Source organism: Mauremys mutica, chromosome 4, assembly GCF_020497125.1.
Source record: "Mauremys mutica isolate MM-2020 ecotype Southern chromosome 4, ASM2049712v1, whole genome shotgun sequence".
NCBI classification, from domain to species: Eukaryota; Metazoa; Chordata; order Testudines; family Geoemydidae; genus Mauremys; species Mauremys mutica.
In genome coordinates, this window is record NC_059075.1 from 68,761,538 (window position 1) to 68,785,004 (window position 23,467).

At 44.3% G+C, this 23,467-nt stretch overlaps 1 protein-coding gene across 14 annotated transcripts in view; it reads right to left on the reverse strand.

The window, feature by feature from the left end:
- RAD51B (RAD51 paralog B) overlaps window positions 1-23,467 on the reverse strand; it is a 610,326-nt gene that overhangs the window by 212,215 nt on the left and 374,644 nt on the right. Inside the window, exon 12 of one of the 14 annotated variants that reach the window (XM_045014342.1) lies at window positions 17,505-17,619. The exons of the other annotated variants lie outside the window; for them this stretch is intronic. Coding sequence (XP_044870277.1) covers window positions 17,617-17,619 — 3 coding nt within the window. The 3' untranslated portion in view covers window positions 17,505-17,616. Of the gene's footprint in view, window positions 1-17,504; window positions 17,620-23,467 lie in introns of those variants that run through there. 14 annotated transcript variants of the gene reach the window in all.

Consider the following 23,467-nt stretch of genomic DNA (forward strand, 5'->3'; position numbering starts at 1 on the left):
CATGCACACTTTCACAGGTACACCACAAGTCTCCTTTGAAAAATTTGCCATAAATTGTTATCATTTGGATTCAGAGTTAACATTCCATTCAGAAGAATGGGGGCAATTCATGTCAGGCAAAGCTTTTGTTTCATTTTACATCTCTGCAGATTCAGAAAGACAGCCTTGCAGAGTTTTAGTTTAAAGGTTATCTTCCCAACCGGAAAGGCTAGATATTCGGGTTTTTTAAATGAAATCTTAAATTTTACATGAACATAGTTTTGAAAAGTGTTCCTGACTGATATGCATATATGTACCTATTCAAACACCACATAAAGAGAACAGAGGACAGGAATACAGATAGCACCCATGACTATCCCTGAGTTTGAGGCAGTGCACAGCATTCCATGTCCCTGAAGGGAGGTGGGGAGAACAACCCTCCCAGACAATCTCATACACACAGGCCCAACTGGACTGGGACCATCCAAACCAGCAACCTCCTTGATATCCCTCATGTGATTAAGGATTTGCAGGATGATGGAGTAAAAGGAGGAAGAGGGAAGCTTTCTATTCACCAGAAGTTAGAATTTATGGGTAAATGGCTTTCCTTACTACCTTGCTTAGGAATACTTGTAGCTAGCACCGGTTTCTCTCACCAGAGATAGAATGTTCAGGTGGCCAGCTGAAGAGCTGTGGACAACTTGATAAGGTTTCCAGTACAACAAAGGTTCAGGAACATTTGAGCAGACAGATCTAACGAAGAAAATGTGCCTTAGAAATGCCCATGTAACGTTAACTATAGCTGTTGCTCCAGCTTTAGTCATTACCACCCCAAATCTGAGGGGTTTTGTAATCTGACCCTGAATTGAAATCCAAAGTCTGCAAATGATGCCTAACTTTATAACAGGCTAAAACAAAATCAAGAATCTGCACAGCCCCAAACTCTGAGGGTTCAAAATCCATCTCTGACATTTGCACCCCTCTCTACTATAAAGGAGGGCTTTCCCCAGACATTTGTTTGGTTTCGTGGAGGAAAACTACTACACAAATCCTCTAATCCTCTGTACATGTACATGTCTACAATCCTGACATCCTGCAGCACTATTTAAGCACTGGTGTCCTGCTGGGCATGGTGAAAGAAATAGTTGCAGTAGTGTCCTGTTGGTTGGTGACATATAATACTAATTAAGGTCATTCAGTGAGAAGAGTTTGGTATAGGAAGTTACACAATAGTATTTCTGAAAAGGGTACAAAGGCAATGACATGAGTTAAGCTACATAAACTTCCCAGTCTATTTAATCAATGCACCGTGGATGAAAACTTGTCCACATAGAAGTCAATGGCAAAACTCCCATTTACTTCACTGAAGCCAAGGTTTTACCTCAAGAGTATACATTTCAAGGTGGGTGAAATAATGATAAATGGAGATCAAAGATAGCTAATTTGTAGCTAGAGTATTTTAATAAACAAATTAAATAAATAAAATCAATGAAGCTGCATTGGCTCTTTCTAGTTTGTTATTCATAATTTTCTGGAGTGGCCCATAAAAGCATAAGCTGGTTATTCATTATACAATAGTCACTCTTGAAAGCAAATGGTAGAGTTGGATGATAGAAGAAGTTGGAAACAAAGTCATGCCAAAGCCCTGACTTGGCAAGAACCATCAAATCTTTTTTCCGTTTCTTTTCAGTGTCACAGATTTACTCTAAACAGGCTTGCAATGATTATTATTTACTAACAAGGTGTGGTAGATGCTATACGAGCCGCAGAAGAAAACATGGTTCCTGCCATGAGGCGATTACAAAGATACAGAGATACCATGTAGGAGCTCAGATATTGCATTGATGACTACAGCTATGTAGCGGGGTGGACACCCGCTCCTGCCCTAAAGGGCTTAAAAACAGCCCTGGGAGGGGGCTGTGGCTGGAGAAAGCAGCTTTTAGGCTGGGTTGATTGGGGGAAGGGGCTGCAGCTGGGGCCACTCCCCAAACAGACTCAGCTGGCCCTATAAAGGCAGAGAAGCCAGAGACAGATAGACAGTCTACCTCTGCCTGTAGAGGGAGAAGGGCCTGGCTGCAGGGAGCTGGAGACACGGTACCTGAGTGGAGCAGGGCTGGGGAAAGGCAGAGAAGCTGGGGAGCTCCAGCCTGGAAAGCCCCAGGCTGCGGCCTAGCAGAGGGCCTATGGGTACTGGGGGTTGCAGAGGGCAGCCCAGGGGTAGGCCAAGGCAGCAGGTCCAAACCCAACCTTGCCAGTGATGAGTAGGCTGATACTGCAGTCTGCCCCAGGGCATGGGGCTAGACAATGACTAGCAGTAGCCTTATACTGAGGCGAGGTGGGAATAGTGGGTGGGGGTTCCCTGGGGAGGGGAGACCCTAAGACTGAGGGGTTCCTGCCAGGGGGCAGCACCCAGAGAAAGCGGCACTGGGGTCCAGGGAGGGACATGGGCCCAACAGCAAGTGGTAAGGCAGATCACCGGCCTGCAGAGGGCGCTCCGGGCTGGAAATCGAGCTAATTCCCAGAAGTCACCAGCAGGAGGCACCGCAGGGGTGAGTCTGCACAAGCTAGTAACTAGATAGATACAAGCTAGTAACTAGATAGATACAATTAGATTAGATAAAATAAGAGAAGATGGACAGCTCAATCCCAGCATAGACGATGCTGGGAGACCTAATGACAACAAGAGAAAAAAAGGTGTCTTAACTGAGTTTTGTTTAATTTGTAAAAGCATTCTTTTTAACACAGGTTACTGTTTGTGAGCTTTGTGGAAGAAGCGAACCGCAGAAATCAGGGGTATAACTGCAGAGCTATATAAACCCATGACAATATCAAGGAAAATGGTGAATGGACAGTGAACTGAATGGACACTTCAGTACAATCAAACTTGATAACAGAACCCAAGTGCTGTCAGAAAACAAAGAAAATCAAGAATAAATATGCTACCAAAGGTAAAATTATCAAAATACAGTGGATTTAAATCACCAATAGTTGGGAAAACAAATCTGGAGTATGAGAGATTATTTTGATTGTAGCTATGGAATCTTAGCCTGTAAAAGAGACTAAAGTTTGTGAAGAAATAAGTTTTCACAATGGAAATCTAAAGATATTAATGAAATTATGAATTAGGAGAATTTGATGAAGTATTTGATTAAATGAGTTGACTTAAGGATAATACTTCATTTCTGTTCAAATCATGATGAAACCCCACTATTCTCCTCCCCGCTCCCCCTGGCACATTGAGAAACTTTCTTTGGACAAATTTCACATTCTTCTCTGGTTTGGCCCCAAACCAGGATGTGAGTACCAGTGGGATCTCCATACTGCCATCTTGCTGAATACTTTTCATACACACTGAGATGCTAAAAGGTGGCTCTTGGAAACAATGTGGGCCGTATGGTATGGTGCATGTGGTATACCTAGAACTATCATCATCCACGGGTGTTTCCCAAAATCCACTGGACACGTCCAAAATACTGAAGGGTTTAGTTCCACTCAGACTGCTACTTACTTCTTTCACATTTGGGAGCTGAAAATTCTCTCCCTTCGTAGCTTTGTTCAGTTCCTTGGGATCTAGGCATATTTTTGGGGACTTGTTTTGTTTTTCTAATAGTGCAATTGAATTTATTGAGTCAGTTACTTCACTGTTCCTTTTTTTGTTAAGCTGCCCTGAGCCATTTTAGCCAGCCACTGGAGGATAGTCCCAGCGTAGAATGATCCTACAGTGGAACAGAGTAACAAGAGCATATCCTATACCACCCCTCCCTTCGAGGCTACCAGCATAGCAAGTATGGTTAGACAAAAGGGGGCAGGAGTAGATATCTCTGGACATCGTCAATCCCAATTCCTTTACTGGCTGCTTGGAGACTTTGGTAGCTGACATAAATTAGAGGAGCCTTCAGACTGCAACACTCAGTCAAGCAATGCTTAAATTCCTTAAGAAATTTGGGCCTGTATAGCTACAAAAAGTGAGATACCCTCAAACACTGCAAAAGCAAAAGGAACTTTTAATGCAAGTTCCTGTTTTGCATTATTTTGGCCAGACAAATCAATTACATTAACAGTTGATGCCTCACAAAACAGACCCTCCTAGTCCTTTGTCTCGCTTGCCTCCAGACAACTAAACCCGTCAATACTTGCTGTACAATATTACAGCTTGGAAACCAAAAACGGACTTCTTGAATAACACATCAGTATTAATGCCCTGGCCCAGTAGATGTCATAGAATAACAGAGTTTTGACAGCACTTGCTTTTTTTCTAAAGAGCTGGGGTAAATAATATTGTAGCACATTCCAGCGGAAGGACAGAAAGCTTCATGTTAGGCTTCCTCACGGGTTGCTTTAACCTACCCGCCCTCCTCCCCCTTTATGCTAAGTTTTCTTAGTTGTTTTTATTTCCTTGAAAAGAAATGCTTTGTCCTTTTGATCAGGAACAGATTCTCTTTTTTTCTTTTCTGGTGGATTTACCCCATCTCATCTTTTGTAGTCAGTGACTGAGGGGTGACAGGAAGGAAGGGGGAATACCCAAGTGACACACACAGATACATACACAAAGCATTTTTATTTAATAGCAAAACTATGGCTATGACCACTCCAGCATGTGTTTTGGAGGTTGTGTGTCTAAAATGCATGGATAAACCATCAAATGTAGTAGATTTCCAAAATGAGTCTCTCTCTCTCTCACCACTGCAGTTATTTCTTCTGAAATGACCTCAGAAAAATCAGTCTGTTTTGTTAGCCATGAATTCCCAACAGAACTCTCTCTAACTGCATTACTGACAACTATATTTGCCTGGAAGACCATAGCTGAGAACTGAGAAGGAAGCCCATTGAACTGGCAATGTCATTCAACAGGGAAGTGATTATCTTTGAAGGTTCAATTAGATGCATGTACTAATAAAACCAGTGCTAAGCAAAACAAATCTTTCCTCTGATTGTGCCAAATGTCTGGGACAGACAATCCTCATGCCAGAATTTTGCTTAGAGTAGATTTAGAAGAGTTGTTTTTTCAGCTGCTTCAGAGCCTAGTAAAAGAGTGAGGAAAACATCCAACTTGATTTTGCATCAAATAACTCAACTTTCTTTCTTGCTGCTTGAATCTTCTGTCCCTTGTTGGGGTTCACCTGCTGCTTTAATGTCAATGTGTAGGGACTTGATATATTCTAGAAATGCAATTCCTGAGGCTGGAATGAAACAATTAAAGCAGCAGTTGTTATTTTGGGGGTGGTCTATATTTTTTTCAGGATCATGATAGCTTCAGTTCTTAACCCTAGCTGCTTTGTGCTGCCCCAGCGCAATCGGAAAGGTGTCTTACAGGAGCAACCAAGGATTCCCCCTGAGAGAGGAGAATCCTAGAATGGCATAGAGGAAGCACAGACAGCGTGTTTAAGGAGGGAGTGGGACTGTTTCCAAGGTAGGAGAAGGCAGAGTGCACTGTGTGCTGCCAGATCTTTACCCAGCACCAGAGTTCCTGGGGGCCTTAGAGCACAAATACTTGGATTCCCCACTCAGCAGACCCAGTGGGTGGTCAGGAGGGGGCACTTGGTAGGATCTGTGACGTCTCCGCTGTGTTATCTTTTCCATGTAGCCTCCCTGGGGGCCCTGGGAGCTTCCACAGCTAAGGGGAGTCCTTGGTAAAATTACTGTAATGGTACCACTCTGTCAGGGAGCTGGTGACCAGAACCCACTGCAGAGGCACAGGGCCCTTGCCTAGGTGGTCCGAGTCTCCAGCAGATCCCCTAGAATGTACAAGTTTGGGGAGAAGGCCCTCGAGCCTTTTCTGGGAGAATCACAAGAGGGGATGCTCACAGAGCTTTTTTGCCTCAGAATCTCTTCCTACTTTTTTTTTTTTTGCCTGAAGGTATGATCTGGGCCTATGAATAAAGAATGAAACAGCATGGTATACTGAACTAATCATAGCACTATAGGGTGGATAAGTCCTTAGTCCTTATAAATTACAAAGATCTCAAATGTGAATTTAAGACACAGGCCTGCACTGTGAGGTATAGAGGCACATCACCCTACAAGTTGCTCTGGCATTAATTCTGCCCCCCTGGGTCCCTCAGTGTGCATGGGGAGTGTTATTGGGGATATGCCCCTGAAGGGAGTGCAAGATTCTTCCATCCTCCATAGTCTGACAACTCTGCTGGTTTGGGAGGGAGCTCATCATCATCATCATAGCTTGTCACTCCAAAACCTCAGCCAAGACCTGATACTGTCACTTATCTCAAACAGTTCCTTTGGAGAATAGCATGTTGACAGGGGCACCATCCATGTCAGGTAGTGTTCCAGTGTTTGCCTAGGCACGTTTGGGGTCACTCCTCAGCTCCCACTTGGTCTTATTGTCACCAGTCTTTGCCATCCCAGCTGTCACTTGATTTAGATTGCCATTTTTTTTCATTTGAAGTCATTTGGGGGGAGTTGTTTTGAAGGAACTAGGTTCTTCAAGTTTATAGGCATTTCCTGCCATTTTATTACTTTGTAGCCTTCCACAGTGGTATTTTGGGGTAAGAGATTTTCAGAAGCAAAGCTCTTTCTGGATGTCAGCCTCTTGGGTGATAGACTGTGTCCATGCAGTGGGTGTCTTGGATTACGTGCCTGTTTTTTCTCTCTGCTTTTTACTGAAGGTATCCCATTTCACTGATGGTGGTGCAATCCCCACAAGGCTGTATAGCGATAAGATGGGAGTAATCCTACAGGATTGATTGAGTTCAGTATCGATTTTGTGTGCATGGCTCGAGCATGGCCTCACCGGGACACAGTGCCCCATAGTTGAGTAACAGAGGGCAAGACTGGTTCCTCAAAGTGTTTTGGGGTCAGCTCTCCATTTTGTGTTGCCCAGTTTCTGGAGTACACAATTCCTGGAGTTCACTTTCTTTTTCAGTTTCTTGATGTGCTCTTTGAATGTCAGCTTTTAGTCCAATGTGACCCCAAAGTACATCAGCTGTTCATAATGTTCGAGGATTGTACCATCCTACAATATCTGGAGTTTTTGCTTCGCCTGGTGGTGTTTCAGGTGGAAGGTGCACATTTGTGTCTTGTTATGGTTGGCATTCAGGAATGACATGTGATAGTATTTTTCAAGTACAGTCAGGGAATCAGTTAAAATGTGCTCAGTGTCCTCAAATCTTTTCGACTGGGTGGTGATGCAACAATCACATTCATAAATGAATCTTTGCACATTGGGGAATTCTGGTTGGTCATTTGTGTAGACATTTAAACAGCCAGTCAGATAGCACTGAACCTTGGGACAATCCATTCTGCTGAGCATGCTGTTGGCTTTTCTGACCATCCATATCTACAAGGAAACTTCAATTCTTGAGCAGGGAAGAGACCAGCATGCTATTTCTCAAAATTCTTGCCAATTTCAGAAGACGTGCACAATGGTTCATAGTGTTGTAAGCAGCTACCAGTTCAACAAACACAGCCTCTGTAATTTTACAGGTTTCGAAGGCATCTTCAGTGTATGGAGTTAGGTTTACATCTTGGCCACAGCATGAATGTCCTGGGTGGAAACTGGCTTGGTTATCAGTCAGCTGCCCTTTCTTTACTGGCACTATTCTACCCATTATCATCCATTTATATAGCTTGTAGGTTAAGCAGACTGAGTATATAGGGTGGTAACTCTTTGCAGAGGTAGGAGCCTTTTGAGTAGTGCGAACACTTTGGCCTGTCTCCTCAGCTTGGGTATCTGTATTGTCTCCATGCAAGAGTTAAAGAAGTCAAGCAGCCACTTCTGTACTCTCATCCCAAAGTGTAGTAATAGTTGATACCATTGAGTCCACCTGCCTTTCCACATTTCAGCATTTTCATGGCTCTTGTCAGCTCCTTAATGTTGAACTGCTTACTGTAGATTCTGCTCTCTCTAAAGAGTGAGAAAAGTTGCTGCTTGACTTGTTTCATGGGTTGGTTTACCATTTAAGATAATTGGTACACAGCATGGTTGGGAGAGACTGCAGCGATGAGCTATGATTTTTGTTGATCAGGGTTCAGTTTGCAAATGGTGATCCACACTTTTTTTTGCTATTATGGCACAGATTTGTTGTTTCAATCAGCTCCCTCCAGTGATGGCATCGTTCCTTCCCAATCTCTTTAATAAGCATTTCCCTGAGCCCAGTGATTTCTTCACCAAAGGGATCCAGGTCAAACAGTTCTGAATATCTCTCATGTTGTTGGCTTGTCTGTTCTGAAAGCCCAGCTATATAGAGTGTCCAGCATTGCCTAGGGATGAGCTTTGGGGCAGTTTTCCACACCCAGAAGACAAATTCTCCATTGTGCTTATGTGTCGGAGTAATGTTATAAATGGATTCATCCAATTCAAAGGTAAACTCTTCTCAGTCAGCCTTCCTGAAGTTGAATCTCAGCAGGTACTTTGTTTCCCTGGGTTGTAGTGCAGCCTCTATTGTCATTTGCACTGGTCAATGCTGCAATCTTGGGATTTCTATCACAAACCCCCTCCTCTGAAATTGCCTACATTTTCAAAGGTGATAAAGGCTAGGTCAGAACTGTACACCTTGTTCCATTGTGTGCTTTGGAAGGTGCATGCGTCCTTGAAGTTGTAGATCAAGGTCAAGTTGCTTGTTCCTGCCCACTTCTCAACTTCTTCCACATTGTTGGGGTCTCCCCAGATGGTGTTGTGACTGACATAGTTTTTCTGGCAGTGGAAATTTGGTTGGGCATCCAAACTGTTCACCTGGCAGTTTGTAAACAGAAAATACTACCATTTCATTAAGTCAACCATGATAAGTTCTATTGTACCATGGTGTTTCGGAGCAGTGGTTTTTACTAGTCTTTTGTCACATAAAAGTATTTTGCTGCCATAGATATTGCTTTCAAAATTCACAGCAATATGCATACCAGGGATGTTTGGTTCTGTTGTCTCTCTGTGTATCTCTTGCTTGTCTCTGTGTGTCTGCTTTCATGTCAACCTTCTCTGCAGAGAATCTCTCCACGTAAAAACTGATTTTATGTGCCGATTTTGGTGGAGGCTCTGAAAGAGTCTGTTTATATCGACAGCTATGTCTTCTATTGCAGTCTCAGGGTGTATTGTCAGATTTGGTTAGTTGCCATGAGATATTAACAGGGGTCACAATGTGAGCATATCTGACTTGACCCCCTGGGGCAAGGTAGCAGGACATGACCCCACATCACCTTGGATGTCTTGAGCACCATGGACCACACAGAGGGGGGATGACAGGACTTTAGTTGTGCCCTGCTGCTCTGAAGGGGCATGGGCTCCTGGAATATCTTCCCCAACCTCAAGGCACAATCTAGCCTAAAATGATTCCCTAGAAAAATGTCAAGTCTAATATGTCCCTGCACTTCAATGGAGAAATTGGGTTTCATTAAGACCAAGTTAATGGGTCACAACTCAATAAAATTCGTTATAGGGCAGTTTAAATGCATCATATTACCCCTTCCCACACAAGAAAAACCTTCCAGTGGAAACTGTTTAGAAATGGGTTTCCTTTCTACCTTTTTTTATAGAACAGTGCAACGGCTGCTTGGAGCATTTTATGAGAAGTGGGCCATAAATTCAATCTAATTAGGGTAGACAGTACACGGGCAGTATTTGTGCTGTGTGTATACCCTACACAAGTCCATTAGCACAAATCAGGAAGCAAGGCTCATGGCAAACAACCGCAACATGAACAAATTTAAGTCAGCAAAATGCCCTGCTGTTGTCTCATCTCCAGAAATCTACCACCCAAGTCTGTTTATTTACCTTCAGTTTAGGGCATATAAGAACAGGTTGCTCACCTTGTGCAGTAACTGTGGTTCTTCACAATGTGTGTCGCTATGGGTGTTCCACTTAAGCATGCACCTCTCCAGCCTTTGATTGGAGATTTTGTGTGTCCATTTGGCCTGCACATGCTCCCTGTGCTTCCTTATGCTGGACACCAAGGCTATACAGGGATGTGCAGGCGAACCTGCCTTCCAGGGGTGAAAGTAAAATACAGCTTTTACCGGTACGGGTCCCATTCTGCGCCCCCTCCCCCCCGGAAGGGGCGGGGCCTCAGACAGAATGGGCAGGGCCAGGGGTAGAAGTAAGTTACATTTCTTACCCATACAGTCCAAACACAAGCAACCCACGTCTCCTACATACTTCATGGATCCCTCCCATTGCATGACTTAGATATAGAAAATAAAGCTACTATTACTATTACTAGTACTGTCTGTAATAAAATAAGGCTTCTCCCTCAGCCAGTCCCCCTGCTACAAGCTAGAGGGGAGCCGCTGCAGCCCCTGCTGAGTCGGGGTGGGTCAGGGGTTACTTTCACCTCTGCTGCCTTCAGTTCCTTCTCCACCTGAACATCCCATGGAGAATAGTCTGAAGCAGAGGGGAAGGAGGGTGGGTAGTGGAGCACCCATAGGGACACATATCTCAAAGAACCAGTTACTGTACAAGGTGAGTAACCTCTTCTCCTTCTTCAAGTAATGTCCCTTTGGGTGCTCCACTGTCTGGTGTCCCAAGCTGCCCAACCCCTTGGTGTTGAGCAGTGGGGAGGGATATGACACAGAGGCAGACCAGTGGAGTACAGGAGTCTGGTAGAAGGCAAATATACTGGCCATTGGATGAACAGTTTTCTGTTCCCTGAGTGACCAGAGCAGGGGCTGACCTAGAGCAATCAGGAACCTGCTAGAACCAATTAACACAGGCAAGCTACTCAAGACACCTGGAGCCAATTAAGAACTTTCTAGAATCAATTATGGCAGGCAGGCTAATCAGGACACCTGGTTTAAAAAGGACCTCCCATCAGTTAATAAGGGGGGCGTGCAAGGAGCAGGGAGTGAGAAGGTGCTGCTGGAGGAGTGAAGAGTTCAAGCATGATCAGGCTTCAGGAGGAAGATCCTGCACTGAGGATAAAGAAGGTGCTGGGGTAAGGCCATAGGGAAGTAGCCCAGGGAGTTGTAGCTGTCACGCAGCTGATACAAGGAACATTGTAGACAGCTGCTATCCACAGGGCCCTGGGCTGGAACCCAGTGTAGAGGGTGGGCCCGGGTTCCCCTCATCCCCCCGCCCCCAACTCCTGATCGGACACAGGAGGAGTTGACCTGGTCTGTGAGAAACATCAGAAGGGAAGGTCTAAATTGGAAAGGGATCTGGCCTGTTCCCGACCCACTAGTTGGGACACAGAGACTGCGGAGATTGTACTCAGTTTCCCCCATGCTGGCCAGTGATGAGGTCAGCTGAGTGGATGGCAGGTTTGAGCCACTAGCAAAAGTGGCCAAACTGAGGGCTGCCATGAATCTCTGAGGCAAGCAAATCCACCCATAAGCGCAGGCAAGAGGGTGGAGGAGGAGGAATATCCACCAAGGCAGAGGAGGAACTTTGTCACAAAGCTTATGAGAGGGGTCCCAAAGTACCCAAGTAGGTCATAACATCAGGCTATACCATCCATTTTATGTCCCTCCTTCCCTTCCAGGTAAGGGTGGAAGGGAAGGAGGGACATAAAATGGATGGTATAGCCTGATGTTATGACCTACTTGGAGGCACGGATCACTACAGGCAAGTATTTTGGAAATAGGAAAGGCAGTCTGCAAAGAGGGGGAGGAGGGCAAATGGACACTGCTACAAAACCAAAGGTTTGGTAGGATTTGAACCCTTGAGTGACCTGTCAAAGCTGTTGCTTTGAAGATGACTGGGTGGTCATGGAGGGTAGGTGAGCCATCTTTCTCTGGAATGTATGTCTTTTCCTGGGGGTTCGGTGGATCTGTAGAATCCAGAGAACTGAACAGGATGAAGTCTCTGGGCAGTCTGTGACCTACTATATCTTATTTTATTTATATGTGTATATATGACCAGGGATCATAAAGTAGCCCTAGAGTCCTTTGGTCTGTGCAAAGACTCATCCATGGTCTCTAATAAAAGCTTATGACTGTCAAAGGGTAGGTCCTCAGCAGTGTTTTGGACTTCTCTCAGAAACCCCAAGAGTTGGAGCCAGGATGCCCTGAACATAATTACTCCTGCGGAGATGGACCTGGCAGCAGTGTCCACAGCATTCAAGGATGCTTGAAGAGCTGTTCTGGCCAATAATTGGCCCTCTGAGATGAGGGACTGGAATTACTCCCAAAGTTCCTGAGGTAGATGTTCAACAAAGGCCGTAAATCTATTATAGTCTGTAAAATTATATTTGGCCATGATCACGTGATAGTTATGATCCTGAATTATAGGGTTGCTGATGAGTAGGACATCCATCCAAAAAGGACCAGTCTCTTTTGGACTTTGTTGTGTGGTGTAGACTTGGAGAGGTGTTGCTTACCCCACCCATTTACTGTGTCCACCACCAGGGCATTGGGTGGAGGGTGGGAGAACAAAAAAATCAGAGTACTTAGGGGGAACATAATACTTATTCACCCATTTACACATTGGTGGACCAATAGCAGATGTTTGCCACATAGTCTTGGCTTGATCCAGGAGAGCATTGTTAATTGGTAATGCTACCCTACAGAGTGTTGCTGACTGCAAGATATCCAACAGTTTCTGCTGTGACTCCTTGACCTCTTCGAGTGGAATCTGAAGTGCGTCAGCTACGCTCTTTATGAGGCCTTGAAATTGCCGAAAACCATCAGTCATGGAAGGTGTCAGATGCATAATCACCTTGTCTGGAGATGAGGATGAAATAGGTGTTTGATGAGTAGCCTCTTGATCCGCCCTGGCCTCCTGCTCCTCAACTGTCCCTCCTGCGGGCAGCGGGAGGTGTTGGTTGGTAAGGAGAGGACTGTATGATTTTAGTCTCTCTATGAGATGGTACTGGTGGTCTGGCAAATTGCTGCCCATAAACAGCCCAAAGTTCCCAGTATGGCCATTGGAGGGGCCTATCAAGGAGTGGGGGTGGTGATCTTCCCTGTGACTGTCAATGAATGGGCTCCTGAAAGGATATGTTGGAGATCCCTATACAGAACTAGAAGAGACTGCCTAGAAATCTCCTTCATCCTCCTCAGTATCATCCAATGGAGGAGCACCCATAGAAAAGGGTGGAGAGTCCTGTGGTACTGGATGACAGTGGTGGTCTGGAGATTGTGATCTTGGTACCAAGAAATGCTTGGTACCAGTGAAGAGCGGGGTCTCCAGTTCATCTGTTACACACAGGCCCTTAGTGTATCTGAACTCTTGTGGTACTGAGTAGGGGATCAGTACAGATGTGGTAGCTAAAGCCAGCAGTAGTCGATGGTGGCATACTGATGCAGGCGCTGATGGTGTCTGGCACCATTGCTTGTTTTGTACCGAGGGTCCTGAATGGGTAGGTAAAGAAGGCACAGCTGAGCCCAACAGTGTCAGTCTGAAATGCTTATGCTTTCCCTCTTTGTCCCTCCTAGAGACCCTGTTGGAGCTGTATCTCTCCTCTGAGCTCTGGAACTTTACAGTCTCACTGGTACCAGAGGAGGAGTCCTTTGACTCAACAGCACTGAGCTGAGAGGTTGAGGCTTTGGAGACCATAGATCTCACAGGGGTCCTGGGCTTTTTGGAGCTGGCTCCTTAAAAAGAGAGTCCATACTCCCCTTTTTGGAAAGGTTGAAGGGATGCTGGATCTATCCGGAGACAGATGTTTGGGCGGGGGGCTCCTGACCTGACTCAGAAGATGGTTAAAGGAAGCATTCCACCATTAACAGTCTGAATTTAATCTCCCTGTTCTTCCTTGCCCTGGATTTGAGAGCCAGGCAGAAGTTGCACTTCTGGAAGACATGGGACTCTCCCAAGTGATGGCCACTGTTAGAGTGGCCATTGCTAACAGTCAATGTTTCCCTCTAATTTTTGACAGGCCAGCTCCTCTTCCAATATCAGTCTCCCCCCAATCATTCACTGGCTCCTAGCCCCTCCTCATTTTCTTCCCCACCTTCCAGTCCTAGTTTCTTTGCCCAGCCAGTCCCAATATCCTTCTATATATCCCCACTCTGTTTTGTCCAGCTGTTGTGTCCTGTCTGACACCTAGATTGTATTCGTTGTTGCTTTATGCAGAGGATAAAAATTTCAAAAGCACCTAAATCCTACTTTTCAGAGTGACTTAGATACCTAAGAGTCTAAGTCTTATTGCAAGTCAATGGGGCCTAGACTCATACATGCTGAAGTCACTTTTGAAAATAGTACTTAGATGATTTAGAAAATTGTACCCTCAGTCCCTAACGCAATGGGGCCCTAGATCTTTAGTTCCCAGGCACTTCTACACTACAATTAATAAATATCATTATTGCCTTCTTGCAGGTGGAGAAATTGGAGCACAAAGTCTTTAAGCAACATGTCCCTGTTCACACAGTAAGCCAATGAGAAAGCCAAGACTAGAACTCCTTCCTTTATTATTATTTTTATTATTATTATTATTATGTATCAAGTGTCCATCACATATTCAAAACTCACCAAACATGGAAGAAGACATAGTCTGTGTCCCAATGAACTTCCAATCTTAAATGGACACTGATAGTATTATTCAAATACATTCACACACAACAAGGTGACGTGAGGTGGTAGGTGAGAGAGAGTCAATGAAGGGATTCAAAGAGAGGAGCGATTTGGTCGGAAAGGTGGAAAAGAGAGATGATTTTAGCAGCAGTATTTTGTACAGACTGGGATAGGGCGTCCACATGAAATATGGGAGTCAAGAGAAGAGTTTATTACAGTCAAGATGAGAGAGGTGGAAAGGTGTTAGGGATGAAGAAGTCAGGACAGATTTAAGAAAACATTATAGAAGGAGCAACAGTGGGTGGACAAAGGTTTGAATAAGTGAGTGAACTCATGAGGGCAAAGGGAAAACGTGGGATGGAATCCTCAGAAGATAAAGAACTGAACTAAACCCCACCCCACAAGAATTAAATCAAGTCCAGCTCTCAAACCATTAGACCGCAACCTCAGTTAGCCTCTAATTGGTCATCTATGAAACAAAACTTAATATTACAAAGGCAAAAGCACAAAAAAAAGTTATAAAAAGCATTTTGCTAGTCCAGCTCTTCCTATAATGCTGAATAACATCATAGGCAATGACTCTACTAAAATAATGATTCCTGCACACACATGTGGTTAGGCTTACTCCCAGAGGAGCCAGTCAATACTCACAAAGGATAGAAAAAACAAACAAAAGAAGGAGATAGAAATAAAAAACAAGAATCCTCATGAAGAAGGGGGCCAACTCCTGGAGAGAAGATACATTGTAAATCTCAAGTCTTGCCATACATGGCTGCCTAGGCTCCTGCTCCTAGAGGGGAACATGCAAAAGAATCTTGCTGAGCACAGGGAGCTGGGAATCAGGATTACTGAATTCTGTTCCTAGCTCTGCCACCAATTCACTGTGTGACACTTGGTAAATCACTTAACCGCTGTGCCACTGTCTAGGGTACATAGCAAACTCTGGAATGGGGACAGAAACCTGCAGTAATTTCATTGCTTAGTGACAGGGTGTTAATCCTCTATCAGCCAACTAATATGCTGGGGGCTGTACATCTCATCACACCACATTCTCTCTCACATAGAGGCTGCAATGAAAAGGTTAAAGGGCGACAACTCTAGCTTTCATTTTTCCCCAGATCCAGTTGGGTCAATCACCTCTTTCCCCCATAGAAGAAACGAGGGCACAGGTTTTGGCACCTGGAGTCTCCACCATCTCCAAATGACTCCATGAAGATATTTCCCATCATCAGGCTGCTATCATTGGACACGGTAAAGGAACGATGTAAAGGAATCTAATTTTCCAAACCTACCACATCTTGAATCTATTTTGTCCACATAACTGATGGCACTGGATGAGCAAACGTCTCGAAGTTGTTCCAGCTCTTGTGGTGTGTATGCATTGATTTGACCTTAGACATCTAGTGAGGGAGCCTTAACATGAGAAAATGTCCTGCCATTTTGACATGGTTTTGGCTTCAGTCACTATAAAATGACCTCTAGATATCCCTGGATTCTACAAAGCCAACTTCACTGGAAAGAAACCAGCAAAAGCTCAAATGAATAACAAACATGCTGTGATAAATGGGGGGGGGATAGCTCCCTTTTATGGACACCCAGCCACCCAGTTAGCTATGGGATCCCTCTTAGTAGTTGTTCTTTACTTGCTTTACCTGTAAAGGGTTAAAAAGTCTCCCTGCATAAGTAAAAGGAAGGGAGTGGGCACCTGACCAAAAGAGCCAATGGGAAAGCTAGAACTTTTAAAAATTGGGAAAAAATGTCCCCTTTGTCTGTCTGTGTTGTTCTCAGGGGGAGAGAGGGAACAGGTGGAACTATGCTGTAAAAAGCTTGGGCCAAGTATGAAAAATCATCAGATCATACCTAGAAACTACTCATTTGAAACCCCAGATATGTAAGTAGATCAGGAAATGTCTAGGAAGATGTGATTAGGTTTATTTCTTTTATTTCTTTAGGGCTTGTGAATTCCTCTGTGCTAACCCCAAATGCTTTTGTTTTGCTTGTAACCTTTAAGCTGGACCTCAGGAAAGTTATTTTGATGCTTAATCCTTATAAGTGGGTTATTTTTAAAATCTAGCAATAGTCTGAGTTTTCAGATGTATTTTCTTTCTTTTCGTTTTAATAAAATTTACGTTTTTTAATAACAGGATTGGATTTTTGTGTCCTAAGAGGTTTGTGCATATGTGATTTAATTAGCTGGTGGCAACAGCTGATTTCCTTTGTTTTTCTTTCTCAGCTCTTCCCCGGAGGGGGGTGTTTGTAAAAGGGCTTGAGAGTACCCCACAGGAAGAAATTCCCATCCAGAATCACAGACTAGGCTCAGATCTAGGGTTTCCATGGCTCTTTATAAAATAATGTGTGAGGAAGGCCATGTAGCAATATCCACTTCTATGACTGGATAAACAACCCAATTCCCATGAAATTACCCTTTCCATGGCCACTTCCTGTCTCTTTGCAACATCCTTTATCACCCTACTTCGTAAATTGCATGTTGACCTTTTCTTGGCTTTCCAGTCAATGTAAAGAAGTCTCTAGAGGCCAAAAACCTCACAGAAAGACTGATTATGGCAACCCCTTATGCTGTAATATGTTTGAAGCTCCATAGCATCTGGTTAGCCTCCTACATGGAGGGGGAATTCAAGAGATAAAGCCGTTACAATTTACCAAGTGGGGAAGGACACTTAAGGAATTCAGTCTGCCCCAGGTCCCTGGTACCAAAGTGAAACAGGAATATGAAAAGGGGCAATCTGCTCTGACTGGCAGGTCAGGAGTGTGTGTATGTGGTGTGAGGCTCCTGGGAGTGTATGCCCCTATGTGGCTGCATACTGTAGCTTGCACAGGCCTAAGGTCTCCACTGGCACGGAGAAAAGTGAAAATCACAAATTTAATGTAGTTTTTCAGTGCCTTCGGAAATATTAGGTTAGTTTGGTTCTAGAAACAAGAAAAGGGTTGTATGTTTACCAAACTGATCAATCCAGCTTATGTTCTGACTTCACAAACACTACCTTATCACAATGAACTTGTGCACTGAATAAGGCAGTACTACTGTGGAAATATTAATGAAACTGTGTAATTAATGTCTGTATCGTAACAAGCACATAAACACATACATTTTATATATGGGCATAGGTATGCATCAGTAGGTAAAGTTAACATGCACCGCTGCTGCGTCTGGGCTTCTTTCTTTCCTCATGTTGGTGAACCTCATTAATAAGTCCTTTTGTAACATATCTCCCATGCTGTTTCTACTGGAAGAAAATGTTTAGATAGATAGATTAGATAGAGCCAATGCAATCTCTGATTCCCTGATTTTTAATCCCTCACAAATCTTCATGCAACCAATACATTGCCCTTTCTCGCATATTGTTAGCATTTTGCTTTCTTTTGGCATATAAGTGACTCTCTCTCTCCCCCTCACACACTCTCATCATCTCTAGACACTACTAAAAACAACAATGTCCCTCATGGTTTCTTGATATGAAGCCACAAACTAAAGTTCCCAGACACTGGCCAGGAAGAAATGGGATTCAACCAAACCCTAGACCACAACATAAATATTTTCACCCACAGTATTGGCTGCAAAAAGCTTTAAGCATGAAACAAAAAAAGTTTTCCAACTGTTTTTGAGCTCGCGCCATCCATTTCCTAAAAGTAAAGTTCTTGGAGAAGATCTAACAATAACATTTTCTAACTCACATTAGGAATGAGACAGTAATTGTATCATATCTTAGGCTTCAGTAGAATATACTTCAGGTCCCACTGGACATTGCATAATGAGGACATGAATAAAAATGATAATAGATGTTGGATTTGTGGGTCTGATAAAAGCAAATGTAATACACACACTTTGGAAGTGCTCTCATGTTTGTGCATTTTGGGAAAAGGTGATAGGCAGTCTTTAATTTAATATTAAATGTAAATCTTTTTATGGTACCCAGCTTTTCTGTCATGAGAAATATTAATAACAGGGATGTTACCAAGGCAGAAGAAAATATTGTGTTAAGGGCAAGTTTAGTGGCCTTACAAAAATGGAAAACATCTGTATTGCTGAATGTTCTACACTGGTTGAATAACATTGGCAAACCATTTCTTTAATAAACAAGAAGAGCTTGGTCTAAATTTTGGAGGCTTCTGATGAATACATTTTTGTTGAATAACTTTATAATTTAGTTATTTGAGATAAAGGAAAACATGTTTTGTTTCAGTGTAATTATTTTATGCACGATACAGACAGTTACATAGTCTTGTAGGACAAGAAGCAGCACCTTAAATTCATTGTGTCTGGAATGTTTTGATGACAAATGTGCCCCAGAGGACAGTCATCAAAAATGAACCCTCTCTTGTCACTGGGTAAATCAAGGGAGAGGTGAAGCATTTGGATCCTTCCTGTCACAGAATTATTGGGAGTTGTATTTATGTCTACAATGCCCAGATACTGTACTATGGTGACTGTGCTTTAGAAATTCAGATAGGTATATCAGATATCCTGTACATTTAAAAATTTTTAACTGGTTATGCTCAGAGGGAAAAAATACTGCCATGCCAAAAAGCCCCCCAAAGCTATGCAACCTGGGGGAGGGGAAACAATCAGTGAAAAATTCTCTTCTACCCTTCCCTCTCCCACCCTGTACCCAAAAGGCAGGCAGATAGTTCCAACACAAAATATTTATGTTTTAAGTTCCATATAGCTATCAAATGCTTGCAATGCAGCTGAATTGGAAGCCCATCCTATCTATTCACTTCTCTTCATAAAATACTTCCTTACATTTTAATTCCCTCTTAATTTTTACCTCTGTCTCCTCGTTTTAGTCTTTCCAGCGACTTCAAATAGATCTAAACAAAGGTTTAGATAACCACTGTCTCAGTGCAATGTAAGAATAATATAAGGAAAAATTAGCATAATCCAGCATCCATTGACTTTTAATGGGAGTTGGATCACATCTATATGAGAAATGAATGGCAGCTGAAAGGGAATTTAGCTGATTTTCTAAGTCCACCTGAAGTTTTGTCTCACTCTGGTCTGAGTTAAATACAGATCAAGCTGCATCAAGTCCAATGGCAGCCTGTCCTCGGACAGTGCATAGGATGTTTCTCCTGAGGACATACTGGAGAAGAATCTGGTTAGTAGTCATCATCACAATATGCCAAAATATAAAGAAAGCCACATTTTCCCCTCCTTTCTCCCACCACCTAAACAAGGAGAGGCTGAATGGCTGCAGTAATCCAGTGTGTTACATCAAAAGCATATCCATCTGGAAACAATGAAGTCCACGTTGACTGAAGCATATGATATTCTGAATATGTATGCAGGAGCCAAATCTATTGGAGCCAAAAGTGCAGGCAGAAATAACATGGGTGCAAGCTGGTGGACTGGAAGACTCAGATGACTGATTATAGGACAGGGCCTTTTAAATTTAGGTCAAGTAATCTCAAATATTTTGACAGTGTGGACCACATCTTGACAGACAGACTGTCTCATGGACCTCCCGGGACTTCCTGCCTGTTCATGAGTGCGCAGGCAATTGTCTTCCCATTTACAATCACATAACACCCAAATGACAACTACAGCAATTAGTACATGGAAACGTAATCCCAGGAAAATAATATATTTTTAGGGGTTTTTTTTAAATGCAGTGTAGTTGGTGAAAATTATGACGACGACCCAGCTCATATAACCAACCAAGCTCTCCACAGGCCTCCAGCAAGAGCCTGTAGACCAGTGGTTCTCAACAAGTGGTAGGGGGGCCTCTGGGGAACCCTGAACAGATTTCCGGGGTCTGCCAAAATAAACCAGAGAGCTGGGCCAGCGTTAGACTTGTTGGGGCACAGGGCAGAAAGCTGAAGCCTGAGCCCTGCTGCCCAGGGCTGAAGCCCAAGTCCAAGCCCAAGCCCAAGCCCAAGCCCCGCTGCCCAGGGCTCAAACTGAAGCCTCAGCAACTTAGCTTCGCAGGGCTGCCTGTTGTGTCGGGTCCCAGGCCATTCCCCTGCTTGCTACCCCCTAATGCTGGCCCTGGCTTTTAATCTACTGGATATGCAGAAAAACAGTTGTGGCACAGGTGGGCCGTGGAATTTTTATGGCATGTTGGGGGGGCCTCAGAAAGAAAAAGCTTGAGAACCCCTGCTGCAGACTACAGTTTGGAAAGCACTCCTCCAGGTCACTGTTTTAAGTCCAACCCAGGCCTGTGGTGATTAGATTTGCCAACTTCGTAATATTTAAAACCCGGACACTCCAGCAGGACTGCCAGAACCTTCCCCCCCGCAACTCCCCCCCACAAGTCCCCACCTCTGTCCCACCTCTTCCTTCCCCAAGGCCCCGCCTCCCATTCACTCCTCTTCCCCCTTTCCCCCCGTAGCTTGCTGCTTTTCCTCTCTCGCTTCCCCCTCACCCCTGGGTCGGGAAGGATTGGATATCAAAGGCTGTTACTATCATATAAGACTGTTTAGTGGCCTTGTAAGAGGGAGCCATCTCAGGGAGCCTCTATGTGGCATGACATAGCCCTGCTGGTTCGTTACCCTTAGCTCCCTCTTGGCTCTTGTAAGAACTTACCTCCCAGGCCAGAATACTTAAACTAATATCTCCCCTTTGTGGAGTCTCATTTATTAAATCTCCTACAGCAGGAGTGCCCAATCTACAGCCCACAGGCCATACACAGCCCACCAGAGCATTTCATAAGGCCTGCGGCCTGCTTCAACACAATATACTAATGGCCAAGTCATTAGCATTTTATCATCACGTTTATATCTTTTTAGTTTACACAAGTGTGTACATAGACAGTACTGTACATAGAAACAACCTATCTAAAGATTTATGAAACAAGCTGGACTTAAAATATAAATCAATACAGATGACTTTAAATCTTATTAAAATATGTAGAATCTGTTTGGCCCACAGAAGGTTGTACTTAGGTTTATAAGGACCTCCTGTGTATTAAGGTTGGGCATCACTGTCCTACAGAATATCAACCTATTTCTTTGCTCAAGTCCAACCCTTGTTCCTAGGACCCCACAGCCCTCCTTCTGGGCCAGTTCTGAGAACTCAGGTAGGTTGCCGCCCTAGGCTTGGGGTGGGGGGAGGGGCAGGTGGGCAGGCCAGCCTCCTTCTCTCCTTTCTTTACCACTCTGGAGGCTTCTTTTTTATCTGCAAGCCTGGACTGATTTAACCACATGACCGACCTGTCATGTAGCTATGATAATTGCCCCCACTTTGGGAGGAGACCTGAGTCAGTCAGGTGAGGCTGGACCCATTACCCCTTAAAGGGCCAGTCACCCTGTGACAGGTCTGTGTGAAATGAGCTAGTGGTCTCATTTCAGTTTCAAGGAAATACATTTTTTTAAAATCACCACTAAAGGCACAAACTGACATCACTGATGGGAATTCTAAATAGACACCAAGGATGGAACAGGATACAAAGAACGAACTCCTCGCACCACTAGAGATGGCCCCATGAGGTCAAGGGTTGGGTATAGTGGTAGGGTTCTTATGAAGAGAACTTGGTACTGCCTGTGCTGTATCCATTCTAAGAACACACATTGGCCCCCAGTCACTAGGGCTGTCAATCAAGCATCTTTCACTCGTATTAGTGTCACTTTAAAAAACATTAATTCAAGTGAAATCTGTAGATGACTGAGTGCATTAGAAGATGTGCTCCTAATGTGCTCAGAGCATGGTGAAAGTTTGCATTGCCTGAATCTGGCATGCTTGACTCCAGCCCTTTTTATGGAAGGTACAGTACATTTTGTCCACTGAAGACAGTATTTCAAAACTTGTCTGGTGTTAAAATGTTCTCTTAGCTTTGACACATCTGAAAGGTTTTCGCAAATACCACAGGATGTAGATAGTGTCAACTGAGCTCCTTTTCTCAAAAACCATTAGGAAAATGCTGCATGAGATGTTTGCTTTTGGGGGTAGCTAGATTAACCATGTGACAATGGGAAGGCCATGTCCACACTATCACTTTTGTCAGTATAATTTATGTCTCTCAGGCGTGTGAATAAAATACCCCCCTCTCTCCCCACAACACCAAGTTATACCAACAGAAGCACCGGTATGGACAACACTATGTTGGTAGGAGATGGTCTCCTGCCAACATAGCTATCACTGTTTGTGGGGGTGGTTTTATTATGTCGACGGGAGAGCTCTCTTCTGTCAGCATAGAGCGGCTACATGAGCAATCTTACAGCTGCGCAGCTGCATCAGTACAGGTGTGCCTCTGTAAGCTCGCTAATGTAGACATTGCCTCAGATCTTCTTGATGTCAAACATGTTTGTGGTAAGAGCTGGGGAAGAAACTAGACCCTAGGTGCCAGTGCAGTTAATATAGAAGGCTTGACAGCAGGGCCAGCTCTACAGTTTTCGCCGCCCCAAGCAGCGCGCCGAATTGCTGCTGCGCGCGGCGGGGGCAGTCCGTGTGCCCTTAGGGCGGCAGGCACGTTTCCGTGGCGGCGGCAATTCGGCGGCAGCTTCTATGTTTGGCTGAAGCCGCCCCGGACAGCTAAACATAGAAGCTACTGCCGAATTGCCTTCACCGCGGAAACGCGCCTGCCGTCCTAAGGGCACATGGACTGCCCCCACCGCCCGCAGTGGCAATTCGGCGCACTGCTTGGGGGCAAAACAACAGGGACTGCCGCCCCTTGCAGAATGCCGTCCCAAGCACCAGCTTGGAATGCTGGTGCCTGGAGCCGGCCCTGCTTGACAGAGGTCAGGGGATCTGCATAAAGTCCGAACACTTACTGTAATGTAGCTGAGGTAGCACAACCAATAACCTTACAATTCACCTCTAGAATCCTTCACATGTCCTTGGGCTCCTTACAGAGCAGGAGACTGTCAGCAGGAACCAGCACGGATAGTAACCTCTCAAAAGATCAAAAGGGCTGGTGTCAGTACAAGAACACTAATATTCTCTTTTCTGTACCCAAACGAACTGATGCCAGGATGATAGCATATGTGTGTGTGTATGCACCTACACAGGGAGTCTACAGGTTATTACTTTTGTACTCCCTGCTGAAATTAGCTACTTTCATTTCCCATACGTACTTTTATCTATTTCATATTTCAGATCCTTGCCAAAGGCCAGGTCTGCCCCAGAAACATTTGCTG